The sequence below is a fragment of the Zerene cesonia genome, chromosome 2, assembly GCF_012273895.1.
Source record: "Zerene cesonia ecotype Mississippi chromosome 2, Zerene_cesonia_1.1, whole genome shotgun sequence".
Lineage (NCBI taxonomy): Eukaryota > Metazoa > Arthropoda > Insecta > Lepidoptera > Pieridae > Zerene > Zerene cesonia.
The window spans coordinates 5057733-5080447 of record NC_052103.1 but is presented as its reverse complement, the minus strand read 5'-3'; the positions used below and the strand labels follow the sequence as shown (position 1 = coordinate 5080447).

The 22715-nt window shown below is 33.2% G+C and overlaps 5 protein-coding genes across 8 annotated transcripts; 2 read left to right on the top strand and 3 right to left on the bottom strand.

The window, feature by feature from the left end:
* Positions 1-707: 707 nt before the first annotated feature.
* Positions 708-1511, bottom strand: LOC119834991 (coiled-coil domain-containing protein 86). The gene is made up of 2 exons (XM_038359572.1): positions 1205-1511; positions 708-1017 (listed from the first exon to the last, which is right to left on the bottom strand). The coding sequence occupies exons 1-2, from the start codon at positions 1402-1404 to the stop codon at positions 717-719; spliced, it is 501 nt and encodes a 166-aa protein (XP_038215500.1). The 5' UTR covers positions 1405-1511; the 3' UTR covers positions 708-716.
* A 265-nt stretch (positions 1512-1776) lies between these two features.
* LOC119833286 (actin-related protein 2/3 complex subunit 3) lies at positions 1777-4388 on the top strand. The gene is made up of 5 exons (XM_038357270.1): positions 1777-1962; positions 2059-2235; positions 2316-2511; positions 2752-2813; positions 4203-4388. The coding sequence occupies exons 1-5, from the start codon at positions 1957-1959 to the stop codon at positions 4296-4298; spliced, it is 537 nt and encodes a 178-aa protein (XP_038213198.1). The 5' UTR covers positions 1777-1956; the 3' UTR covers positions 4299-4388.
* Positions 4389-4426: 38 nt separating this feature from the next.
* On the bottom strand, positions 4427-8246 carry LOC119833277 (short-chain specific acyl-CoA dehydrogenase, mitochondrial). 2 transcript variants are annotated; one of them, XM_038357248.1, is made up of 5 exons: positions 8091-8246; positions 7639-8016; positions 6511-6926; positions 5986-6228; positions 4427-5325 (listed from the first exon to the last, which is right to left on the bottom strand). In XM_038357248.1, the coding sequence occupies exons 1-5, from the start codon at positions 8125-8127 to the stop codon at positions 5182-5184; spliced, it is 1218 nt and encodes a 405-aa protein (XP_038213176.1). In that variant the 5' UTR covers positions 8128-8246; the 3' UTR covers positions 4427-5181. The 2 variants fall into 2 exon arrangements, with proteins under 2 accessions (XP_038213176.1, XP_038213186.1); XM_038357258.1 differs by having other exon boundaries at positions 7639-7999; positions 8091-8233.
* Positions 8247-8967: 721 nt separating this feature from the next.
* Positions 8968-15064, top strand: LOC119834059 (polymerase delta-interacting protein 2). Of its 2 annotated transcripts, XM_038358339.1 has the most exons (7): positions 8968-9132; positions 9227-9506; positions 10068-10112; positions 11588-11765; positions 13411-13574; positions 14012-14217; positions 14682-15064. In XM_038358339.1, exons 1-7 carry the CDS (start codon positions 9044-9046, stop codon positions 14797-14799), a joined length of 1080 nt encoding a protein of 359 aa, XP_038214267.1. In that variant the 5' UTR covers positions 8968-9043; the 3' UTR covers positions 14800-15064. The 2 variants fall into 2 exon arrangements, with proteins under 2 accessions (XP_038214267.1, XP_038214277.1); XM_038358349.1 differs by lacking the exon at positions 10068-10112 and having other exon boundaries at positions 8970-9132.
* A 2926-nt stretch (positions 15065-17990) lies between these two features.
* Positions 17991-22506, bottom strand: LOC119835105 (5'-AMP-activated protein kinase catalytic subunit alpha-2). 2 transcript variants are annotated; one of them, XM_038359741.1, is made up of 7 exons: positions 22051-22506; positions 21554-21859; positions 20975-21289; positions 19914-20109; positions 19308-19437; positions 18685-18804; positions 17991-18548 (listed from the first exon to the last, which is right to left on the bottom strand). In XM_038359741.1, exons 1-7 carry the CDS (start codon positions 22303-22305, stop codon positions 18296-18298), a joined length of 1575 nt encoding a protein of 524 aa, XP_038215669.1. In that variant the 5' UTR covers positions 22306-22506; the 3' UTR covers positions 17991-18295. The 2 variants fall into 2 exon arrangements, with proteins under 2 accessions (XP_038215669.1, XP_038215679.1); XM_038359751.1 differs by having other exon boundaries at positions 20990-21289.
* Between the last annotated feature and the right edge of the window lie 209 nt (positions 22507-22715).

Below are 22715 nucleotides of genomic sequence, written 5' to 3'. Positions count from 1 at the left end.
TTGACGTGATTTACTCGGAATTGAATTGAAACAAATAGCCATCGATCTCCTGCCGCGCCAACGCAACGAGGAAAACAGGTTTTTACTTGTCTTAATCCAGCGAACGCGCCCCCGACAAGCATGTATTTCGTGCCGAATATTCGGCGGCCGAATATTCGGCGCTTCGGCCGACAGCGTTGCCGAATATTCGGTATTCGGTATTCGGCCAATCAACTATTCGTGGCATCTCTAATTTATACTAATATAATTAAGCTGAAGTTTATTTGTCTATTCACAAATTATCTCCGAAACTTCTGGTAAAATTATTGTCGTGTTTCATTGTCAGTATCACTGGACAAAATGAAATAAAGCAACTGTGAAAACTATTGGAAGGAATATAAAATATTTCTGTTGACTACTCAGCTAGTATTCAAAAAATTTTATTTAAAAATTAAAAAACAACTGACACAAGATCTTAATTTTCCTTTAAAAAGTACAAAATTTTAAGAATCTACAATCAAGTACTTAAGAATCTATTAAAAATTATTTAAAAAATATGTCACATTGGCAGACTGTTCCTAAACTCGTATTTAATTATTTCTCTATGAAATTGGTCCGTATGTATTAGCCGGGAAGAGTGACAAACAACCATCCATCCATCCTTTCTATCTTTCGTGTCCATAATATTGGCAGAAAGTGTGTCAGAAACTATAAGAAAATTACTTAAGTAATTTTGTCTATTTATTTGAAGAAACTTCTTTATTTGTATCCCTTTTCTCAATGAATCTTAATTGCTTTTTCTTCATCCTTTTTAGTTTCTTAGTATTTGTAATAACTTGAACTACTTCAGACTTTCTCTTATTCTCCTCTGCACGCTTGATATTTTCGCGTCTTCTTTGTTTACGCGCTTCTTCTTTTTCTTGTATTTGTTGTGTGATTTGCCGAGATAACTCTTTTGTGCGTTGTAATTCTAAGCGCAGTGCTGTCTTTTTTTGAAAATCCAATCTTATACCTTTTGTTTTTACTATGGAATTAAACCTAAAATTAATTAAGAAATACCAAGATAATAAGTAAGGCCATGTATGATGTTTTAGGGCAATAGTTCTTATGTTAATCAATACTTTTAAGCATGACAAATAAGTAGGAAAAATCATGTTAAAAAAATAAAGTTAAGTTATTATGATTACTTGAGATCACATCGATAATATAAACACGTAATAGCTACCTTTCTTTTTTCGTTTTCCAAAATCGCCCTGATTTAGGGATGCTTCTTATTTCGTTGGATTCCGACTTCTTTTTTAAACCTTTTGTTTTAGGTTTAGATTTCATTAAATTATCCGTTGTATTTTCTTCATTTTTCTGATCCTTCTTTATTGTATCCAAAATGGACAATACCTTTGATTCTGTATTATTTTCGATACTCATATTTTATGTTACATTTATTTATATAATAAATAACCCACGTGTCTTAATATTTTACGATTTCCGACTTAAAATATTGAATGTGTCAATGTCGCACTGACAAACTAGGTATTAACTGCAGGTATATTACTATATCCATCACTCACTTGCGTACAAACATTCGTTCAATATACGAATGTTATATGTGGTTATAAACATTTGCGAATGCTATCTACACATGTGAGTTTGTGTTTGATTGTTTTAAAATGCCGTACAGTGTATGACCGGATCATTTATCTGTGAACAAGCTATGTAGGATGAAAATTATTTAATGACCAATGTCAAGAATAATATGTATCTGTAATCACGTATGTCTTGGACAGTCAATTGTCAAATGTCAATATTGTATTAATCACAGATTTATCATTTTTAGGCGTTTACTTGTTAGTCAAAATAGCTATATTATTTGTCTTTTAGTTAACAGTTTGTCTTATATGTATATAACAAATAAGTAACAAGAATAACGTGAACTTGGAGTAACCAGCCGCATAAGAAAAGTCGTATAAAATTCATAAAATGCCAGTGAGTTTACCGGAAGAAACCGTATCATATTTATCATATTTCGTGCTTATACATTATACTGCTTACAAGTGTAACAATATTTTCTTAAAATTTCAGGCATACCATTCCACTTTAACGGACTACACACAGTCTGTTGGAAATCTTGCACTTCTGCCAATACGCACGACTTTTAGAGGTCCTGCTCCAATAAACCCAAAGATAGAATTAGATATTATCGATGAAGCATTAAATTACTTTAAGGCTAACGTTTTCTTTAGGTTTTATGAAATCAAGGTGTGTGTTGTAGAAATAATTGTTAATTTACGCAAATTGATAAATCTTATTATTTTTATTGACTTTTTTTTCATTTTTAGTCTGATGCAGACAGAGTTCTCATCTACTTAACTTTGTATATATCGGAATGCTTAAAAAGACTACAGAAATGTTCAAGTAAAAACCAAGGGCAGCAAGAGATGTATATGCTTGCAATATCAAAGTTTGATATTCCTGGTGAACCTGGATTCCCCTTAAACTCTGTTTACGCGAAACCCTCTAGTCCTCAAGAAGCTGGTAATGTTATTTTTTATTGTATATGGAGATTTGCCTTTGATGCTTGCTTATGAAATGATGACTATTTAAATTTTCATAGTGGTATCACTACTTGAACAAGTTTCTTTTGTATCAATTAATTAATATAATATTAATTGTAGCAAAATTAGGCTATTAGTTAAGTGAATGTAGTTATGTTTAATCATTTAATATCCTTAATCATTAGTAGTAGCACCTAAAATTTATATCCATGATTTTCAGATTTAATGAGACAGTATCTTCAACAATTGAGACATGAAACAGGTGGTAGAGTATGTGAGAAGGTTAGTGTGATTATTGTTTATTATAATAATTATCATTTACAAAAAATAAACCACCTTGTAATTGACAGAACTGGACCAAATTTAACACGTTACAACCACATGGAATGCAACAGCTTTTAAATACAGTCCTAAACCTATAAAATACTACTATTACTATTTTTTAAGTCAATCAATTAAAGCACAAATCTCGAATACCCAGTGGTATTATATATATATTAAAATGAAATTTCAAAGTTATAATGTGAAATGAACAAAAAAATTATTATTTGTTCATACCAAGTAAGGTTGATCTTCTCATCTGTTGACATGATGAAAATTATAATTTATAACATAGCACCTGGATGACCGAGCTTTGCTCGGTTTAACTTCGTGAAGTTAGATTGTTTATAAGCGTTTTTTCCAAGATCGTTTAGACATTTTTAAGTGAACACGTGCATTAAGAAGATACAAAACAATATGAACAATTAGTCTAATCTCAAAGCAAACACTCATTGACTTCGTTACTTAATAACACCATCTGCTGGAACTTTAATTATTCACCAAAAAATAGTATGAGTATTATTATTCGCCAATAGATGTCAGGAAGAAAAAATAGTATTAGTATTATTATTCGCCAATAGATGTCAGGAAGAGTCGTTAAGTTTAAGTCGATAAAACACGAATATGACATTTTCTAAAAAAGATTCCTAGCTAGATCGATTTATCGCCCCCGAAACCCCCTATATACTAAATTTCATGAAAATCAATATATAATTGGAATCTCGGAATCGGCTCCAACGATTTTCATGAAATTAAGTATATAGGCGGTTTCGGGGGCGATAAATCGATCTAGCTAGGAACCTTTTTTAGAAAATGTCATATTCGTGTTTTATTCGTGTTTTTTTTTTCCTGACATCTATTGGTGAATAATAATACTATTTTGCTTCGTAGATAGCTGGACAACTGAAATAACACATAGGCACTTTTTATACCGATATTCCTACGGGATACGGACTTACGCGGTTTCGACCGCGGGTCACAGCTAGTATATATATATATATACAAGAATTGCTCGTTTAAAGATATAAGATATAACAAATATAAGGTTGCCATAGTTTGCTTTTTTGCCATAAAAGGTCAAACTTAATCTGTATTAGATCCAGCTTTAACACATTCGAAGACCTAACTCTTTCAAGCAAGTACCTTTACTAGTGGCTGGTATCCTCTCTGAAGATGTTAATATCCATGTATCCATATGTTAACTTTCATTCACTTATATCTAAATATTTTTGACTGAAACTTAAATTTCTGTTTGTAGTATGTTTTATTACATAGAAAAGGCTATGTTTATTATGCCTGCTGAAATGCTTACAAGAGTGGTAAAATTACCTAATCATTTATGTTTTCCAGGTGTTCGCTACTGAAGATGGCAAGCCAAGCAAGTGGTGGTTGTGTTTTGCCAAAAGGAAATTTATGGACAAGTCTCTCTCTGGGCCAGGTCAATAAAATAATCCAAATTACTATAAAAAGCATTTATTTTATGTATTTTACATAGTATTATGTTTACTTCATTCAAATAAATATTGGTTATGATAATTTTTGTTTTATTATTTACGTTAGTCCTGGTATGTTACTTTATTTTTTACTAAACTAGGATAGCTAACCAAAACGTTGGTATGTTATTGTTAAAATATAATACACTAGAGGTCCGCCCGGCTTCGCCCGTGCTACGTATATAGCCTTCTTCAATCAATAGATTGATAAATATTTTACAAGAATATAATCTCCATACACTTAAAATATAATGCTACAAAAATGATCTTAATACCTTATTCTAGTTGCATAAAAAGTGGGTTGTAAAAAGATTTGTTTTTTGTGAAAAAGATAATCATTAATAATAGCAAATACTTATTACGTTTTGTATGACCGCCTCCTTGGTGTAGTGGTAAACGCGTGAGCGTAGAACCGACGGGTCCTGGGTTCGATCCCGGTGGGGACAATAAAAAAAATGTCTGGCAGTACACAGAAGGCTGATCGCCTACTTGTCCATAAAGAAAATCGATCAGTGAAACATATGTTATTATGTAGTATGTTGACTTTTTTATTACGTTTTGTTTGCTTTCGCACTAAAGCGATTGTTTTATTAAAAATACATGAAGATTCACGAAAAAAAATTAAAACTCGGAATTTATGGCGAAAAATAAGATAAGTTTAAAGATATCAAATCTTTAGTAAAGTATAAGCTACCTTAATAAAACATTTTTCTTAAATATAGGCTTGTTTCAAATTTATGAGTACAAAGGTTCTTATTTGATATATAAGTGTAAAAGAAATTTCAAAAGTCTTCCAAAAACTCGTACAAATACAACAAATATGAGGAATTTCCGCGTTAAAGTCCATATTCCTTGACTACTTGTAAGGCGATCACCAACCTTTGAATCTCTGAGGTACCTTCATATATTTCAGTGATTCTGGCATCTCGGTAATGTCTTTCAGCAGGCATGTCGGATACGTAGCCCATGCCGCCTAGCACCTGAAATAAATGTGGATTGAACTATTTTCTCATCTGGCAAATATATATTATGAGTTCGTTAATATCTAGTGTTTTTTACAAAGCATTTAAATTCGACATTAATAGTTTTCAGATATAAAAGATAATGTGTTAATGTTAAACGAAATCCTACTAATAATAATAAACACGAATGTTTATAAGTATGGATGGATAGATGATTGTTTGTTACTCTTGCACGTAAAAACTACTGAATGGATTTTAATGAATTTTACACGATTATAGCTTATACACCAGAACAATACATGATCTTTATGAATACTTGCTAATGCCCGTGAGTTTACATGCGGGTAAAACCGCACCAATCAGCTACTATGAAAATGATCTGAAACCGAGTGCGTGTTGTAGTACGTGCGTGTTGTAGATATAAAGGATACCTATTCGCAGCCAATCCCCTATAGTAAGAGTAGTCTATGTCGAATTTTAACATCTTCAATGCAGAAAGGTGGTAAAGGTGAAAATGGGGCTTAAAATGACAAAAATGTCTGGACATCTCGGATATTTTTTTACCTTTTTTTTTATTTATACAAGTAACAAAACCTCATTTTGTTAGTAACAATTAATTCTTAAAAGTATGTATAGAATGTAAAACCGATAGTTATGTTTTATTTATGACTGGCTTACCTGAATACATTGATGTGACGCGAACGTAGCCGCCTCAGAAGCGGCTAGCTTGGCCATGGCTGCTTCCTTAGTAAACGGTTTCTTATTATCCTTTAACCACGCGGCCCTCCATGTTAACAGTCTCGCCGACTCTAGCCGGAGAGCCATGTCCGCTATCTTACCCTGGATTGCTTGTAACTTCATGATTGGTTTACCAAATGCTGTGCGTTTTGATGCATAATCTACCGCTACGTCCAATGACGCCTGAAATTATAAAATAAGTCTATTTCAGTATAAAACGAAGAATAAATAAGGACATGTTTATCCTAATTGATTTAATGAGCTTATTTTGCGTGAAGTCTAGTATTAGAGTAATTTTGAAAGATATCCAGTATCCACTACTAACTAATTATACAATGGCAATTGTAATTCAAATGCATTCTGAAATTGGATGTTGTATGTACATAGTTTCACAATAATAAATAATAATATTGTTTAATTCTTATTAAATCTATAAGTTCTAAGGAATTATCTGTTTTACTTTACCTGGGCTATTCCCAGAGCCTGAGCTGCAATCCCAATTCTGCCAGCATCAAGGGTCATCATAGCAATTTTGAAACCCATCCCTGGATCTCCCAATATGTTCTCTTTAGGAATGACGCAGTCTTCAAATATCAATGAACAAGTTGACGAACCCCTTATACCAAGTTTATCTTCTTTCTTTCCTAACTCCAAGCCTTTAATTGGTTTCGGAACTATAAATGCAGATATGCCTTTATGTTTCAGACTCTTATCTGTAGTGGCGAATACAACAGATGCTTTGCTCTCATATCCATTTGTTATCCAGCATTTTGTGCCATTTAAAGTCCATTTGTCGCCAGAGTCTTTAGCGGTGGTTGAAGCAGCCCCTGCATCGGAACCATTTCCTGGTTCTGACAGAGCAAAGCAGCCAACAATATCTCCTGTAAGGCAAATACATTTATTTGAAACTAGCTGCGCCCCACAGTTTCACCAGCAACGTAAGTCCGCAACCCATCGGAATATCAGCCTGTATGTTATTCCAGTTGTCCAGCTATCTAGATACCATATTTCATCGCAATCGGTCCAGTAGTTTTTGCATGAAAGAGCAACAAACACACACACATCCTTACAAACATTTGCATTTATAATATTAGTAGGATAGGATTAGTAGGATAATAAAATGATATAATAAATAGTAGGATGTATTATATATCTACCTTTTGTATATGATATGTGATTATATTGTTGGAAATAGTAATTAAGTAAATTATTAATAATTACTTAAATTTTCAGAAATAGACCAATAGAAAATGGAACCACATGAGAAGCAACAGCTTATAAATAAAAAAAGAATCATCAAAATAGGTTCACTCAATAAAAAGTTATCAGGTAACAAAGTTATTTTATCAAAGTATAAAGATGACTTTATGATGTTTGTGTAAACAAAACTTAAAAATAAATAAATATCAAAATAATTTATATTTTGTGTAATAAAATATTAATTATATATAAAGTCAAAGATTATATAATTAGCACTGTTGTGGATATGTACTTAGCGCACTCCATCACTTGGTAATAATCTTTTCTTTACTATTTTGTTTTTAACATATCTTAAAGATGTGTAATAAAGTAAAATTACTTTAAAGAACAAACCCGTACAAAAAGGTGTTACGAATTCCTTCTTTTGTTTCTCAGTGCCCCAATGTATCAATGGACCAAGGTATAGGGAATTGTTTACTGACATTATTACACCAGCTGATGCACAACCACGGGATATCTCTTCAAGAGCAATTGCATATGCTAGATAGTCCAGTCCAGACCCTCCAAGATCTTCAGGGGTCGCTATAGCCATAAGACCTAGTTCTCCCATTTTTTTAATAGCATCTCCTGGATACAAATGTTCTCTATCAAATTTGGCAGCATTTGGCTTCAATTCCTGCTCGGCGAAATCCCGGCAAGTTTTATACAACATTTGGTATGTGTCTGGCAGTGCTGCAAGGGATGCAATTGATCTCTTTGGAGGTATTTGTCCTGTAAATAATTTAGTCTCATTATTGATACTCTTTGATCTTTCTTTAAAATTACCATCACGTTTACATCCTCACCTAATCCTTTTAGGGATTTTGTCAGTAACCTTATCATTTTCTTTTATTTAGAAAATAAAACTGTTGCAAGTGGAAATAAACAAATAAAAAAACACGTAACTTTTGAAGTTTCAAAGTTTGAAATGTTGAACCTTGCCCAATAGCAATACCAACATATGATCCAAAGGTCAATGACCACTGCATTACTTTGTCAAAATCAAAATTTAAATTAATGGCGCGTATTCCATCAGCGGAAAAACCTACGAATTTCGTATTTTTTCATAAACAATGTCGTAATGTTTTAATTTTTATTGATAGTTTTTCAAAGAGATGGTATTCTCGGTAAAGTGTTTTACGAAATACAACCATAGTAGTGAGGAAAAACATTTTATTTTATGTGTTTGACTTACGGAATATATAGTGTTCTACTGCACTACATAGCCCAATTACAAAAAATATGGCATTTGAATACAAAATAATTATTTTTATCAAAAAACTAATCGCCATCAAATGACTGAAGTAGAAAAACAAATTTAAGTGACCACACGGCGGACGCATTACAAAAAAAAAATCTTCACAATTGGTTCACACGAAAAAAAAAGTCGAATGAGAACCTCCTTTGATTTGAAGGCGGTTGAAAGTTCAATTTGCTTATAATATCTAAGAATGCAGAATGGTGTCATTGAAAATTTTTTAAACCGGTTCTTGAAAATATTTTAGGTAAAAAAAAGTTATTTCATCCAGTATCGTTAACTCGATTATTTTTAAAATGTGATAGCGTGTAAAAGCATTTAATTAATTTAGTTATCAAGTTTCTGAACATTATAAATTTCAATATAGGCAGCACACTCGAAGGAACGTCAGTTACTTGTCTGCATGCTTTTGACATATTGTCAATTATCTAATAGTTGTCACTGTCAAGTAAAAAGCAAAAACAACGACGACCAAAAAACATTAATTTTTACAATGATAAAATGGAGATATTACGAAGATTTGTGCCAGCAAATTCGTTAAGGTTGACAGCAACGAGAATTATACTAACCCATGTAGCTAATTATACTAGGTAAGTATGCCGTCTTCAATGTTGTGTTATTGGCAATGATTTTATGATATACCTTAACCTCTAAATAAAAATATATTTTTGTCATAATTTCTAGACTAGCTGAAGTAGGTAAATTAGAAGCTCCCAAAACTACTGGTAAATATGAAACGGGTCAACTCATTTTACACAAAGTATTCGGTTATCGAGGAGTTATATTATTTCCATGGCTAGCAAGAGTATACGATAGAGACGCAATAAATAAAAAGGAAAACTCAGATCCTACAGCTGCAGGCGATGCGTCTGGAGATACTTTATCTAATGTTGGCAAGGAAGTAAAGGGCAGAACTCATACTTTTTACCAAGTCTTAATAGATACAAGAGATGCACCATACATAGTAAGTATTTATTTAATAAATAGCTATCATAAAACTTCCCTTATATTCTTACCATACATAGATTATGTTCCTTCATAAATCTTTAATCTACAATACTTCTACTTTCCAATCTGCCATTTGCACATTATGCTTTTATTGTTTTTCAAACTACCTATTATTGTGAAATCTTTTTTTTTAGCAAATAAAATATCTTTATGTTCCATATTTAACTTATTTAAATCTACCTAACTTCAGTTTTAATACGATAATGCTATAATAGAAAACTGTATGGAGTAACACAGTGAATTATTTAATTAAATTAATGTAAGATTTTTTTTTTGTGAATAATAAAGTTACAATTGAAAACTAACATATGTATATCTTATGCCACTCTAAGTTTCTAATTTTAAGTTTTATAAAACTTAAAATTAGTGTTTAAATACTATTATTTGACACCACTATCTTAATAGAAATGAATATCAGTAATCAGTTCCTTCAGTAATCAGTTCCTTCACTATATGTCTTAAAGTTTTCTCATGGAATTAGTTCAAATGTATACTAAATAAGGATGCTTTATTTTTGACTGTGCAAACCACAATCGACATGAGACCAGAATGGAAGAAGAAGGTACACAATAATTTACAATTATAAATGTATCATTGTTTGCGGTTTTTATAATGTATTAACAAAACTAATTGTTTGTGTTTAAGAATTAATACAGTTAATATTTGACATAAATCATTGTGCAATTCATTGTTATAATACAGTAATAACAAATAAAATTAAAAACATTCACAAGTGCAGAATTTTCAATTCCTCATACATAATATAATAATATAAGTAATACATTCACAGCTAACCTTTTCAAAAGAGTCTGAGACCTATCAAGGTAACAATATTGTTTAAGCTTATTTAATTTTGTTTTAGTTTGTCCTTCATGTTTTAAATTGCAGATCGCTATCTGGCCATTTGCTTTTAATTTAAAAATGAATATAAGTATAGAGGTAGAGATGAGAAAGATAGTCGATGACTAAATTAGTTTCTATCAAAAGGACTTTTTAAATTTTGTTTCTTATTTTTAACAAAAAAAAATAATATAGAGTTAAGTGTATGTTGTGGATTTTTAAGTAATTCTTGAGATAAAAATAATATGCTTTGTTACTGTACATTTAAATAATGTTGAAAATGCAGTGTATTACTGATTAAATATATTGTGATAAAGTATTTTTATACAATGTTAAATTTCTCTGAAAATGTTATCATCATATTGCTAATGTTTGTTATCATAACATTCCACTATTTATACACCATCATATCAAATATGCTAACATATATATACATTTGATATAAGTTGAGTTAGGTTTTATTTACAGGTAGCTATAAGAAACTTAATTAAGTGTAATTAGTATATTTTTAGTATAACATTTTGTAATTAAGAAAAGTGTATAAGTAATTTAATATTTTAGAAACTGATCAAAGCCTATTAGAGATCGTAATTATTCTTGAAAGTAAGATAAATGGAATTAGTTACAGATACTTAAACTATTGACGTGTTTTCGCTTTGATTTCATGGTATGTCCATCTTTTTACACCAGAGTCTAAGAAAAACATATATTTTGGTAGAGTACATAAGACTGATGCCCCGCGAGATAACCTCACAAGAGCACGCAGAAATGAATTTTATTTCAGGCTCTTTTAATACTCTCTATATCTGATATGTAAACATGTCTTTCTTTTAACTTTTTTTTTATATTCAGGATTAGGAAAGTTTGTGGCCATTGCTACGCCTGATAAAAAAATGACAATCGTCATCTAGAACGGATCATGTTTACCTTTTAGATGTCTTTTCATATATCTTTTGAACAAATTAATATCAACATAGTGTTCGAAACGTCGGGTTAATAATATAATGAATAAATCGCGTTTAAAATCCGTTAAAAAGTTTTTAATTTCTAAATGTATAATACTCGCATAAAATCAAACACAAGAAAATAATATCAACCTAATTACGGATAACTATACACGATCTTTACTCTGACCCATAACAGTCGGCAGTGATCTTAAACGTGGAAGATGAAACATGTAGCACATTTTTATTCCAGCGTGCTCAAACCGAAGCGGTGACATTCCTCGGCAATCAGGAGTCGAGCCGTAGCTTGTACGCGATACCAGGCTTGGATTACGTAGCTCACGATGATATTATACCTTACGCTTCCGTGGAGCGGGTGCCACTACAACATGAGCTGTTTGACAAGTTTTTAATGCACAACCCTGATAAAGGTTAGTACCTTATAAGGTGAGGCTGTGGGAACTAGACGTTACAATCACAGGGTGTGGTCACAAGTGGACTTATTCCACTTATTATTTAGGAAGATTTGTACAAAGTAAAGGGCGTATGATTGTTTTTATCCCGGAAATCCAAAGCCTCGAATTGTCTATTTCTTAAGCCCATCCAACATCTCTATATATATGAAATTCTCGTGAAACAATGTTATTAACCACACTCACCCGAATTGCATGAAATTCTCATGAAATTTTTTATGCAAATTAGGTTGATCTGAGCATCGGCATATAAGGCAGAACTGCGTTGGCCGGGTCGGCCAGTATGATGAATATTCTGTTATAACTCAGCATCCACCCTTATCATTTAAAAGATTTAAAGAAATATCGTAAACGATATTTAATTATTTAGCTTGCCAATGTGAACACATCCTAATAAACGTGTGTACGTATTGAGTCTTAATTAGTAACAAGCTAGCCCTGCATCATCTTATTAGGATTGCTGTTAATATTGAAATAATTCATATTCGAGGTCAGGTACCATTATACTAAAAAATATGTAGACATCTTAACTAGACGTAAATTTGCGTCCAAACATTTTGATTTGAGAGAAAACCTCCATGCATATAATTAAATGGGCATAGTCCAATATGTTAGTAAAATTGGCACTCGCATTGCATAGTTGCCAAGATTTCCACTATAGTTATGAAAGTCAACTGTACATATGTTACAATATAGCGGTCCGCCCCGGCTTCGTCCGTGGTACATGTATAGCTTTAGGGACTTGAGCCAATTACGGATCACTTACATATCCATCGGTTCAAGAATATTTAAAATCGTTCCAGTAGTACCTGAGCTTAGCGCGTTCAAACAAACAAATTAAGTAACATTATATAATTAGTATGGAAGAGGAGATAAAATACATATAAAATTTTTCTTATTTGTGCAAATACTTCATTGTTTAATTGTCTTGTCATAGGGAGGTGTTCAAACTCGAGTACCCTCTAGAATGACCTTGTTGTTCTTAGTTATGACATATAAGAGGAAAATGGATTTGGCTCTATGCAGGCGCCGCATTAATTAAATTATATTTAGATGTGTATTAATAAAAAGTTTAATACATAGCAAGCTTAACCTCTCGGCCACCCGTGATCCCATCTCAGCAATCGAATGTCTGTTTGTAATATTAAAATAACTGCTATTTACTTCATAAACATGGATGTATACGAGATACATGTACCAAAGAATTTTACAATTTTTGTCTGTCTGTATATTTTTTTTGTTCCGGCTAATCTTTGGAACGGCTGGAACAATTTTGACGGGAAGTTATCCCCGTTAGGCTACTATTTATTCTAATATTCCCACGGGAATATTGGGATTTAAAGCTCATTCACGCGGGTGAAATCGCAACATTATTTTTAAAGACGATGAAAGATAAATGTATTGTTACCAAAGAAATATGTAATTTTTTATCGCATATTTAAAGAGTAAATAGATGAAATGAATAAAGATCAATAAAAGCGTCAATATTTCGAAAAACCAAAAATATTTGTACTACGATTTTTTATCTAGTTTTGATTAAAATAAAAAAAGAAACAATCAGCTCAAAAATTTGAAATGTCGTCAATTGCTCATAACATTCTAGACCCTCCCTTCATCGCGCAAGAGACACTTCGCGCGTGGCAGAAGAAGAACCACCCGTGGCTCGAGCTGAGCGACGTGCACCGCGAGACCACCGAAGGTGTGAGAGTCACCGTCATACCATTCTACATGGGCAGCCGGGAGTCGCAGAACTCGGCGGTTTATTGGGTAAATTATTATTTATTCATACCGTTTTAAAGAAAATTCACCATAAATACATTACAAATTTACTATGTATCTTACAATAATACACCTCTACAAAATTTTGAACATTTTAAAATTAAGCACCTTTTAAGCATCTATACGATTTTCTGAAGTGGAATTCACAGGCCCGTTTCCTTTTCATTACCCTTCCCAGTCCATTCCTTCTTCCCAATCGCCTTCGTCAATCCATCCCTTATCCTTACTCCTTAAAGCGGGCAATGCATTCGCAAGCACTACTACGTGAATGTTCGTGGGCGGTGGTGATCGCTTACCATCTGGCGAACCACCAGCTCAAGTTGTTCGCTATGACATAAAAAAATCACAAAAATCACCCAACATTCAGAATGCATTACCCATCAAATAATAAATCTACCGAAAAGTAAATTGGCAATGCACACTAGTGGCGGTACTGCATCCGCCTCGAGAACCTGGGGCCGCAAGCGGTGCAGCTGCGCGAGCGGCACTGGCGCATCTTCTCGCTGAGCGGCACGCTGGAGACGGTGCGCGGCCGCGGCGTGGTCGGCCAGGAGCCGCTGCTCGCGCGCCACGCGCCCGCCTTCCAGTACAGCAGCCACGTCAGCCTGCAGGCGCCCAGCGGCCACATGTGGTAAGGAATCCCACAAAAAGGATATACAAAAAAGAAGTAAAAATATATATATATATATATATATTAGAGAAAAAATAAGGTATGAGGTAAAATGAGGTTAGCCATGTCAGGCTGTAGGCATCCAGCGAGCGCATATGGTAGGGAATTATAGCTTAAAAAAATAATAATTAAGCCCCGTCCGCCTTTCAGTACAGCAGTCTGCGGCGAACTGCGGATATATGTACGAACGAGACTAAAAATCGTCTCGAACAGGATAGGAACTACGAGAGTTGAGCCAAAAAAAACGAAGCAAATTTGATCAAATGTTGTTTAAACTTACTTAACAAAATTCTCTACATTACCTCTATTTACTTTGTAACCGCTCTTTAAGTAGTAATAAATACAGAATATGATCTTACCTTGTCCCCATTGCGAAGTAATTTTGTCCGACACACGTTGATACTTATTCAAATTTAATATTTCAGGGGAACATTCAGAATGGAACGCGAAGATGGATATACATTCGATTGTCGAATACCGCCTTTTTCGTTGGAGAGCAAACCGGATGAAGGTGCGCCAGTGGCGCCATCTTCTGCCGCCTAAACGATAAAACTTAGCTGCAATTTACCAATGACCGTTGACCGTTCCACACATAGATAACCTAAAGATGATTTATATGTGAAATATCAAAACATTAAAGTCACATAATGGCGGTTATTTTCTTCTGTTTTATGAAAATTATTTGAAAATGTAAGGTATCATATAGTTTTATGTGTGGACAGTCAATTTAAATAAATAAAAAAACGGCTCGAAAAACATGACACTTAGATAGTGCTTACTATTTTGTGCTGAATAAAAAGAAAAAAAATAGCATCTCATTAAAAAAAAAAAGCAAAAACATTCATTTTCACCTAAGTCATTATTTATTTTATAAAATCTCTTTGATAGATGCTAGAGGTAAACTGAGTCCTCAATTGAAATTTTAGTTACGTTAATATAATTTCTAGATCTAATAAATTACAGTATTCTGTTATGACTCTTTTTATTAAATGAAACTTCCTCTGAGATTTTAACAATTTTATTATACTTTAAACTGAAATTTTAAGTAATCTTTCGCATTATATATTTACATTTCAATATGTTAGTAAAACGATCTACATTCTATGTATTGTTAATAATACTGACCCAGCATAATAGCTATAACTCGCAACAATGTGAGCGCTGACCTTACTACAAACCAAAATATTTGTTTTATGACTTGATTATAATCGTTTATTGGACATAATTTCCGATAAAATGCATTATTGCATGCAATATATCGTTAGCATATACAATAAATATAATTGGGGGCCGAGATATCTGAGGCAATTGTCAAACAAATACAAAACTTTATTACTGGATTAATTATATATACAGTTATGAGAGTTAATTGAATTAAATTTAAAAAGATAATTTCGGTAAGTCCAATAACACAATAAAGACAAAATTGGTTTGCAGTAACCTCATGCGAATTGTTTATCGAGACGGTTTAAAACAACACAAAATATATAATATTCATAAAATAATTTGCAGCTTTCACATACATAGTTACTTTTATACAATAACCCTTTTAATACATTATTTTAAACCGCGTTGTAAAAAAGTGAAGTCCCGTGTCCCCTAGTGGGGTATGGGGCAGATGATATACATCTGTTTCACTGATCGATTTTCTTTATGGACAAGTAGGTGATCAGCCTTCTGTGTCCTGCCAGACCGAGACATTTTTTTTTTTGTGCGTCCCCACCGGGAATCGAACCCAGGACCCCTCGGTTCTAAGCTCACGCGTTAACCACTGTACCAAGGAGGCGGTCAAACCGCGTTGTAGGTTGATTAATTTATCATAACCATCACCATGAATTATTAATTAGTAACATATCTATTTTTTTTTAAACCGAGATAAATTGTGTATAATCCGCTTTTCAAAATGTGACTAGATACATTCTAAAATGGGAAAGTAATAAGATAAAATATACACTGCAGAGTACGTCATCGTGTTGTATTTGCGAATGAAGCTTTAACCACCATTTCTTAATTCAATTCTATGCCACATTGAAACGTTATTAAATACTCCATTCTCAAGTAAGTCGGGGAAAAATATTTATAAAGCATATTAATCCCATAAAATTGGAACCATCGCCTATGATTCTGGAACCAATGCCCAACCTGTCCTATATCAAAAGCGGCTCAATACACAAATATCTCAATTCTGCATTACAAACCTAGTAATTAGTAATGATAACGGTGATAAGCTAAAATCACTAGTATCTACTTCTACTAGCTATGATTAAAAGGCACTTCTAGTTTCTTTGGTTAAGTATACGGAACCTGTGCACTAAAATATTATGTTATTTAAAGGATGGCTGTGAGTCTGCTGTCGAAGCTTAAGACATTTTGGAAGCGATATCGTATCTTATCAATTACTCTTAAGAATCGTTATTTTTAGGTTTCCGGACCTAAATGGTAAAAACGAGACCCCATTACCAAGAGTCCGCAGTCCGTCCGTCTGTCCGTCGGTCACCTAACTGTATTTCATGGACTGTGGTAGTAAGATAGATGAAATTTTAAAAATTCTCTAAGCTGTCACAGAAGTTTCTTGAGTCCGCATGCGCATATAATCCGTTTTGTAATATTATTGCGCGCATATATTTACCATTTTTAATATTTTAAAACTTGTACACACATATTTATGAAATCGCTACATCTACCCACATCGTATGACGGCATATCGTCCCAAATTCAAAACAATGGTAAATCTAAAACTTCTAGTCTTTACACCTAATTTGATAATAACAACAGAATCGCAGCCAATATTATAATACTTAGTAATCCCGTCGATGTATTTTGTTGAATGTTAGCAAGAGATACTGCAAGAGGAAGAGTTCTTAATAGTCTAGAAATATATTTTTATATGTTAAGAAGATTTTTAGAATATGTATTTTTTTTTGTAATTTTATAATTTACGAGTATTCTTACTCTAAAGGACCCCATTTATCTAAGGAAGACAATATGTGCGGTCCCATTTCTTCACGATATTAATTATATTCACAATAAACATTCCATCTTATATCGGTTGGTTTTATGTTTTAAAATTGGCGAATTTCACAAAGTTCCTGGTTAGTCGTAACTTCAAATTGTTTTAAATATAATGATTTAGCAAGCATAGCATTAATTATATTATGACATATGATCATGGATCCAATAGTTTAAAGCGTTTTGACAAATCGCTCGTAACACTTATGCCATGTCCTCTTTTCCGTCCAGGTTTATAATTACGGCGCCAATTTTCGAAATCAAAATTGAATAACCAAAACGAGTTTGGCAGAGCGACAATATTATTTCATTGCACATATGAAATATAGCTAACTTAACATTGTTTTACTACTACAGTAGGTGTATACTTATATGTTAATTATGTACGTATGTGTGTATGTCTGTATGTATATAATATGTATGTATTTAAATACTATCACCAAATTTTTCTAAATTGCCTTATTTTTGCTCACCTTCTATTTTATATATTCTTTTTTTTTCCTTTTACTTTAAGGGTTGCCTAGTAGAGATCGCTACCTAGCGATAAGGCCGCCTTTTGCTTATTTAATGTTGTTCAGCTTTTCTTTCTTTTGTTTTTAAAAGCAATAAAGAATTTCATTTCATTTCATAGGTGCATGAATGCTTGAAAACTAGCCTCGACCTTAAATCCGTTCATTAAAAATGCCTCAATGTTGCAAATTGTTTCATGCCAGAATGGCTTAAATAGTTTTGATCAATGGTATACCATTAAAAAAACACTAGAGATGTGAATCGAATACCATAACTAAATATCTGCGAATATTTCCGTAGGCAACACTGAGAATTGTCTCATGAAGACACCATTGCAATTCATGTAGTATATTAAGCCTACTAATTAGTTATTGCACAATACAAATTTTGACAACATGATCCGAATATGTCACTATCCACGCATTTTCGTATGCTTCACCTAACGTAGTAATAAATCAATGTTAGTTTAATGTTATATTATAGATAATTTCGTATTATGGAAAAGATTTCAAGATGGAATCTATCGAGCCAATTGTATAATAAGGGCTGCGCACATTTCGAAAAACTCCATAGTGTGGTGACCCTGTGTTTGCATGGGGGAAGGGAGGGGGGTGACGGGGGTTTGGGCGAGAGGGGAGGCTGTTTCATCCTCTGGGTCCTCCTTTTCTCCTGAGAGGGACTTGAAGTCGAGGAGGTAAGATTTGTAATCCACTTGGTAGAGTTGGAGGGACATCTTAACATACTTCTGCGTCATTTTGTTGAGGGTGCGCACCCTGGTATAAGAAAAATTGCGTAGTTATTTTAAATTATAATAAACATCTAAATTATATATTTTATACTAATACAAGTTAATAATTTAAGTTTGGGTACAAGCTTATTTATTTATTTTTTATTAAATTGAATACTGACCTGACATGGTATGGATTGATAACTTTCCACTCGTAATCCAAAGCTTTCATAGCTCGGAACACTTCCAACATAATATCATTGGGCTTGCTCTGAGATCGGATGCCCAAATGCCACTTAGCTCTGGAATATACAAATTAATTATTGCAATCATAAGAAAAGGTCGAATAAAAAGAAAACCTTAAAGGTGGATCCTGGATGAGCAGTTTGTTTGCATATTATCAATTAGCTTTATACCACAGTCATTATATTTAATAAAGCCGTAGGATGGGCATCTCTCAGTCCCCACAGGTTCGAACGTAAAAGCTTAACAAGCTTAACTGTATGGAATAGCTATAAAATTTATGTTATGAAGCTGAACGAGAATTTGTTGTTTATTTGGGTGCTAGAAGATAAACACATAAACTATTCAAGGCATTTTTAAGATTTTCCCGAACGGAAACAAGGCGTAGACTGTTACTGCAATTACTACTAATATTACTTCAGTAATTACTACTACTACTACTACTACTAATACTACTACTACTACTACTAATACTACGACTACTACTAGTACTACTAATACTACTACTACTACTACTACTACTACTACTACTACTACTACTACTACTACTACTACTACTGACCGTTTGACAGGCGTGCCGCGTTGTTTGTCGGCGGCAGGCTGAGCGGCCGGTGACGACTTATCTCGCAACGGGGCTATCCGTTCCGGGTGAGGACGGTGCGTTTCTGTTACAGCCGCGGGCGGCGAACTGTCTGCAATTTTTTTCTTGTTATTTAAAAGTTAGTAAGTTGCATTATGAATGGTAGTTATGAGAAATAAGGGAACAGTAATTATTTATTTTATAAACATACAATTATATGTTTAATCATACACATAATTTATGTCAATAATAATGCCTATTTGCTTTTGTTACAAACTTTGAAAAGCACGAGGACCCTGCCTAATATGCAACCTAAACTATTTTTTGTTACTGCGACTTAAAATTGACATCCATAGAACAAATCTATACCAATATTATAAAACTGAAGAGCATGTTTGTTTGTTTGCTTGAACACACTAATCTCAGGAACTACTGGTCCGATTTGAAAAATTCTTTCAGTGTTAGATAGCCCATTTATTGAGGAAGGCTTTAAGCTACATATGTACCACGGGCGAAACGGAGGCGGACCGCTAGTATCTAAATAAGTTTATATACTCGTATCAAAAGTCACATTAATAAAGAACTCACTAGCTACATAGAAATCTTTGATTTCAGCCCTCGCAGCTTCGTCTGCCATGCGTTTGTTATCAATGATGAGATGGTACGCAATCGCCAGTTGATCATGAGGGTCTCCGCTCAATAGAGCATTGTGCACCTCTTGCTCCCGCACTCCAAACTTATCGCAGACTTCTGCTATTGCCTCTGTGTCTATTACTCCACTATCCTGTTAAATGGTATTGTTTTATGGTTTTTGTTGCCTACTTTAGTAAAATTTTCGATACATATAATTTTATAGCAATGAAAAAGAATAGAATATGGTTTGAAAGTATAACTGAAAAAGGAAAAGTTATTACTGTTATATTTACCTTGTTCCAATAAAAAATGTAGCCTATAAGTTGAACATATTAGTTAATCAACATACAAAATTATATCAAAATCTGCTCAGTGGTTTTGCTTGATTAACAGGTCAACACAAAGAGACAAACAGAAAAGCAGCAAAAAATAATGAGAACCAATGTTTGGGATCTACAAAACATTTATATTGCGAAGCTTTATAAAAAATATTTATTATGTAGGAACAGTCTGGTTACTGCTGTGTTATCCTACTGATCCTACTAACCTATCCTACTTCATCCTAATATTATAAATGCGAAAGTTTGTTAGGGTGTGTGTGTGTTTGTTGCTCTTTCAAGCAAAAACTAATGAACTGATTGCACTGAAATTTGGTACATAGACAGCTGGACAACTGGAATAACATTTAGGCAACTTTATATCCCGACACTCCTACGAGATACGGACTTACGCAGGTGAAACCGCGCCAGAAAAAATGATAATTCTTTTTATGAGTTTGAAATAATATTAATATGGGTTGATGATTTATGATTGACAAAATAGTATTATCCCACACCACAATATACAACTAATATTACTTATTTCCCTCTCAATATAATAAGTTAAACATATTTCAAGAATACATGAACCACTATTATGGTGAAGTGTGCAGACACCTTATTTACTTTATATTTGTGATGTTAGTAAAATTTCCCTCACTGCTTAACTGTATAAAGGTTGTAAACTGTTATTCGTACATAGTTAATAAATACCTGCTCCACAGGTGATGGGAACAGGTATTCAGGAAGATCCTTCTGGAACCAATCGTGTTTCTTCACATCTTCTATAGTCGCTCGCTTCATAGGATCCACTTGCATCATATTACATAGCAGACTGACAACACTCTTGTTCAAATACTCAGGGATAGGGAATATTCCAGATTTGATCTTTCTAAACAGGGTTGGGACATGTTCATCATCAAAGGGGAGTGTACCGCATAGTAAGGCATACAGGATGACTCCACATGACCATACATCCACTTCCGGACCTGCATACAGTTTGCCAGATATAACCTGTAAATAATAATATAATTTGTATTTACGTGTAAGGTATTACACCATGCTTAAAATTGTATGTTTTATATGTAAATTTAGTGCCTTTATTTTATGTCTGGAGATAATTAAGAGATTTAACAGATTATATTCTAGTAATATTATTAAGTAGGAAAATATCCTATAAGTTAGTGATTTATATTAAATAATAAAGAAGATGTATGAAAGTACAAAGGTAGCATTAGTGTAAAGCCTCTGTAATAGTACTATAATATAATAACTTACCTCAGGCGCAGCATAATTTGGTGACCCGCATGAAGTTCTCAGAAACTCTCCATCCATCATCATGTTTGATAAACCAAAGTCAGCTATTTTTACATGCATATTATGATCCAATAACAAATTCTCTGGCTTCAGATCTCTATGGACTATCATGTGTCTATGGCAGTAGTCAACTCCTGATATAATCTGTTGAAAGAACCGACGGGCCTCATGCTCTTGCAGTTTACCTCTTTTCACAATGTAGTCAAACAGTTCACCTCCTGAGACATATTCCATTATCATAAAAATGTCTGTTGGGGTGGATATTACCTGAAAAAAAATTATATTGCAGACATGCAAATACATCATCAATTCAAAATGTGGAAGTATTTTTCTTAATCTTGTCCTTTAAAGGAAGTTTATCTATATAAAGACAATTGTAACAAAGGCATTGGTCACAGTCTCATGCTATATTGTAGGATTACTAGCCAGAGATCTATAGAGTAGAAAGGTATTTTTACCTGATACAATTTAATGATATGTGGATGTCTGAAGAGCTTAAGATTTTGTATCTCTCGTCTAATCTTTCCAACGACATCGAGGGACTTTATTTTTTGTCTGTTTAGGATCTTCACAGCGACTTTATGTTTTGTGAGTTGATGTTCACCAATCTTTACTTTTCCAAAAGTTCCAACTCCAAGTGTGGCTCCTAATGTGTAATGCCCTATTTTTACTATAGGTTGAGCCCCACTTGCTACCACAGGTTTTTCAGACATGATTTGATGCGATTATTGCTAACAAAGTAGTTTTAATGATTTTAATCTGGATTCCACGTTAGAAATTCATATTGTTTGTAAGACTGCCGTTAAGAACCGACGAATGGCTCGTAAATAAAGGAATAAAGAAAATCCTATTACATGGAAATTTATTGAAAATTATTCACTTGAACTTTGTATGCACGGGCTAAAATGTGTTATTCAAAATTAAATGTCAGCTGTCGATACGACAACGACACCTGACTTTTAACGCTAATCCGTTCCGTTTATAGTAAAAAATAATTGCATGTACAACTAAATTGCACTTCATAAGGCAAAAATTTATTTCTTGAGAAAAGTCATGCATTTCAGTTAAAAAGCTTATTTAATTTTAAATTTTCGTCAATTATAATTGAAGCATTACTACTGCT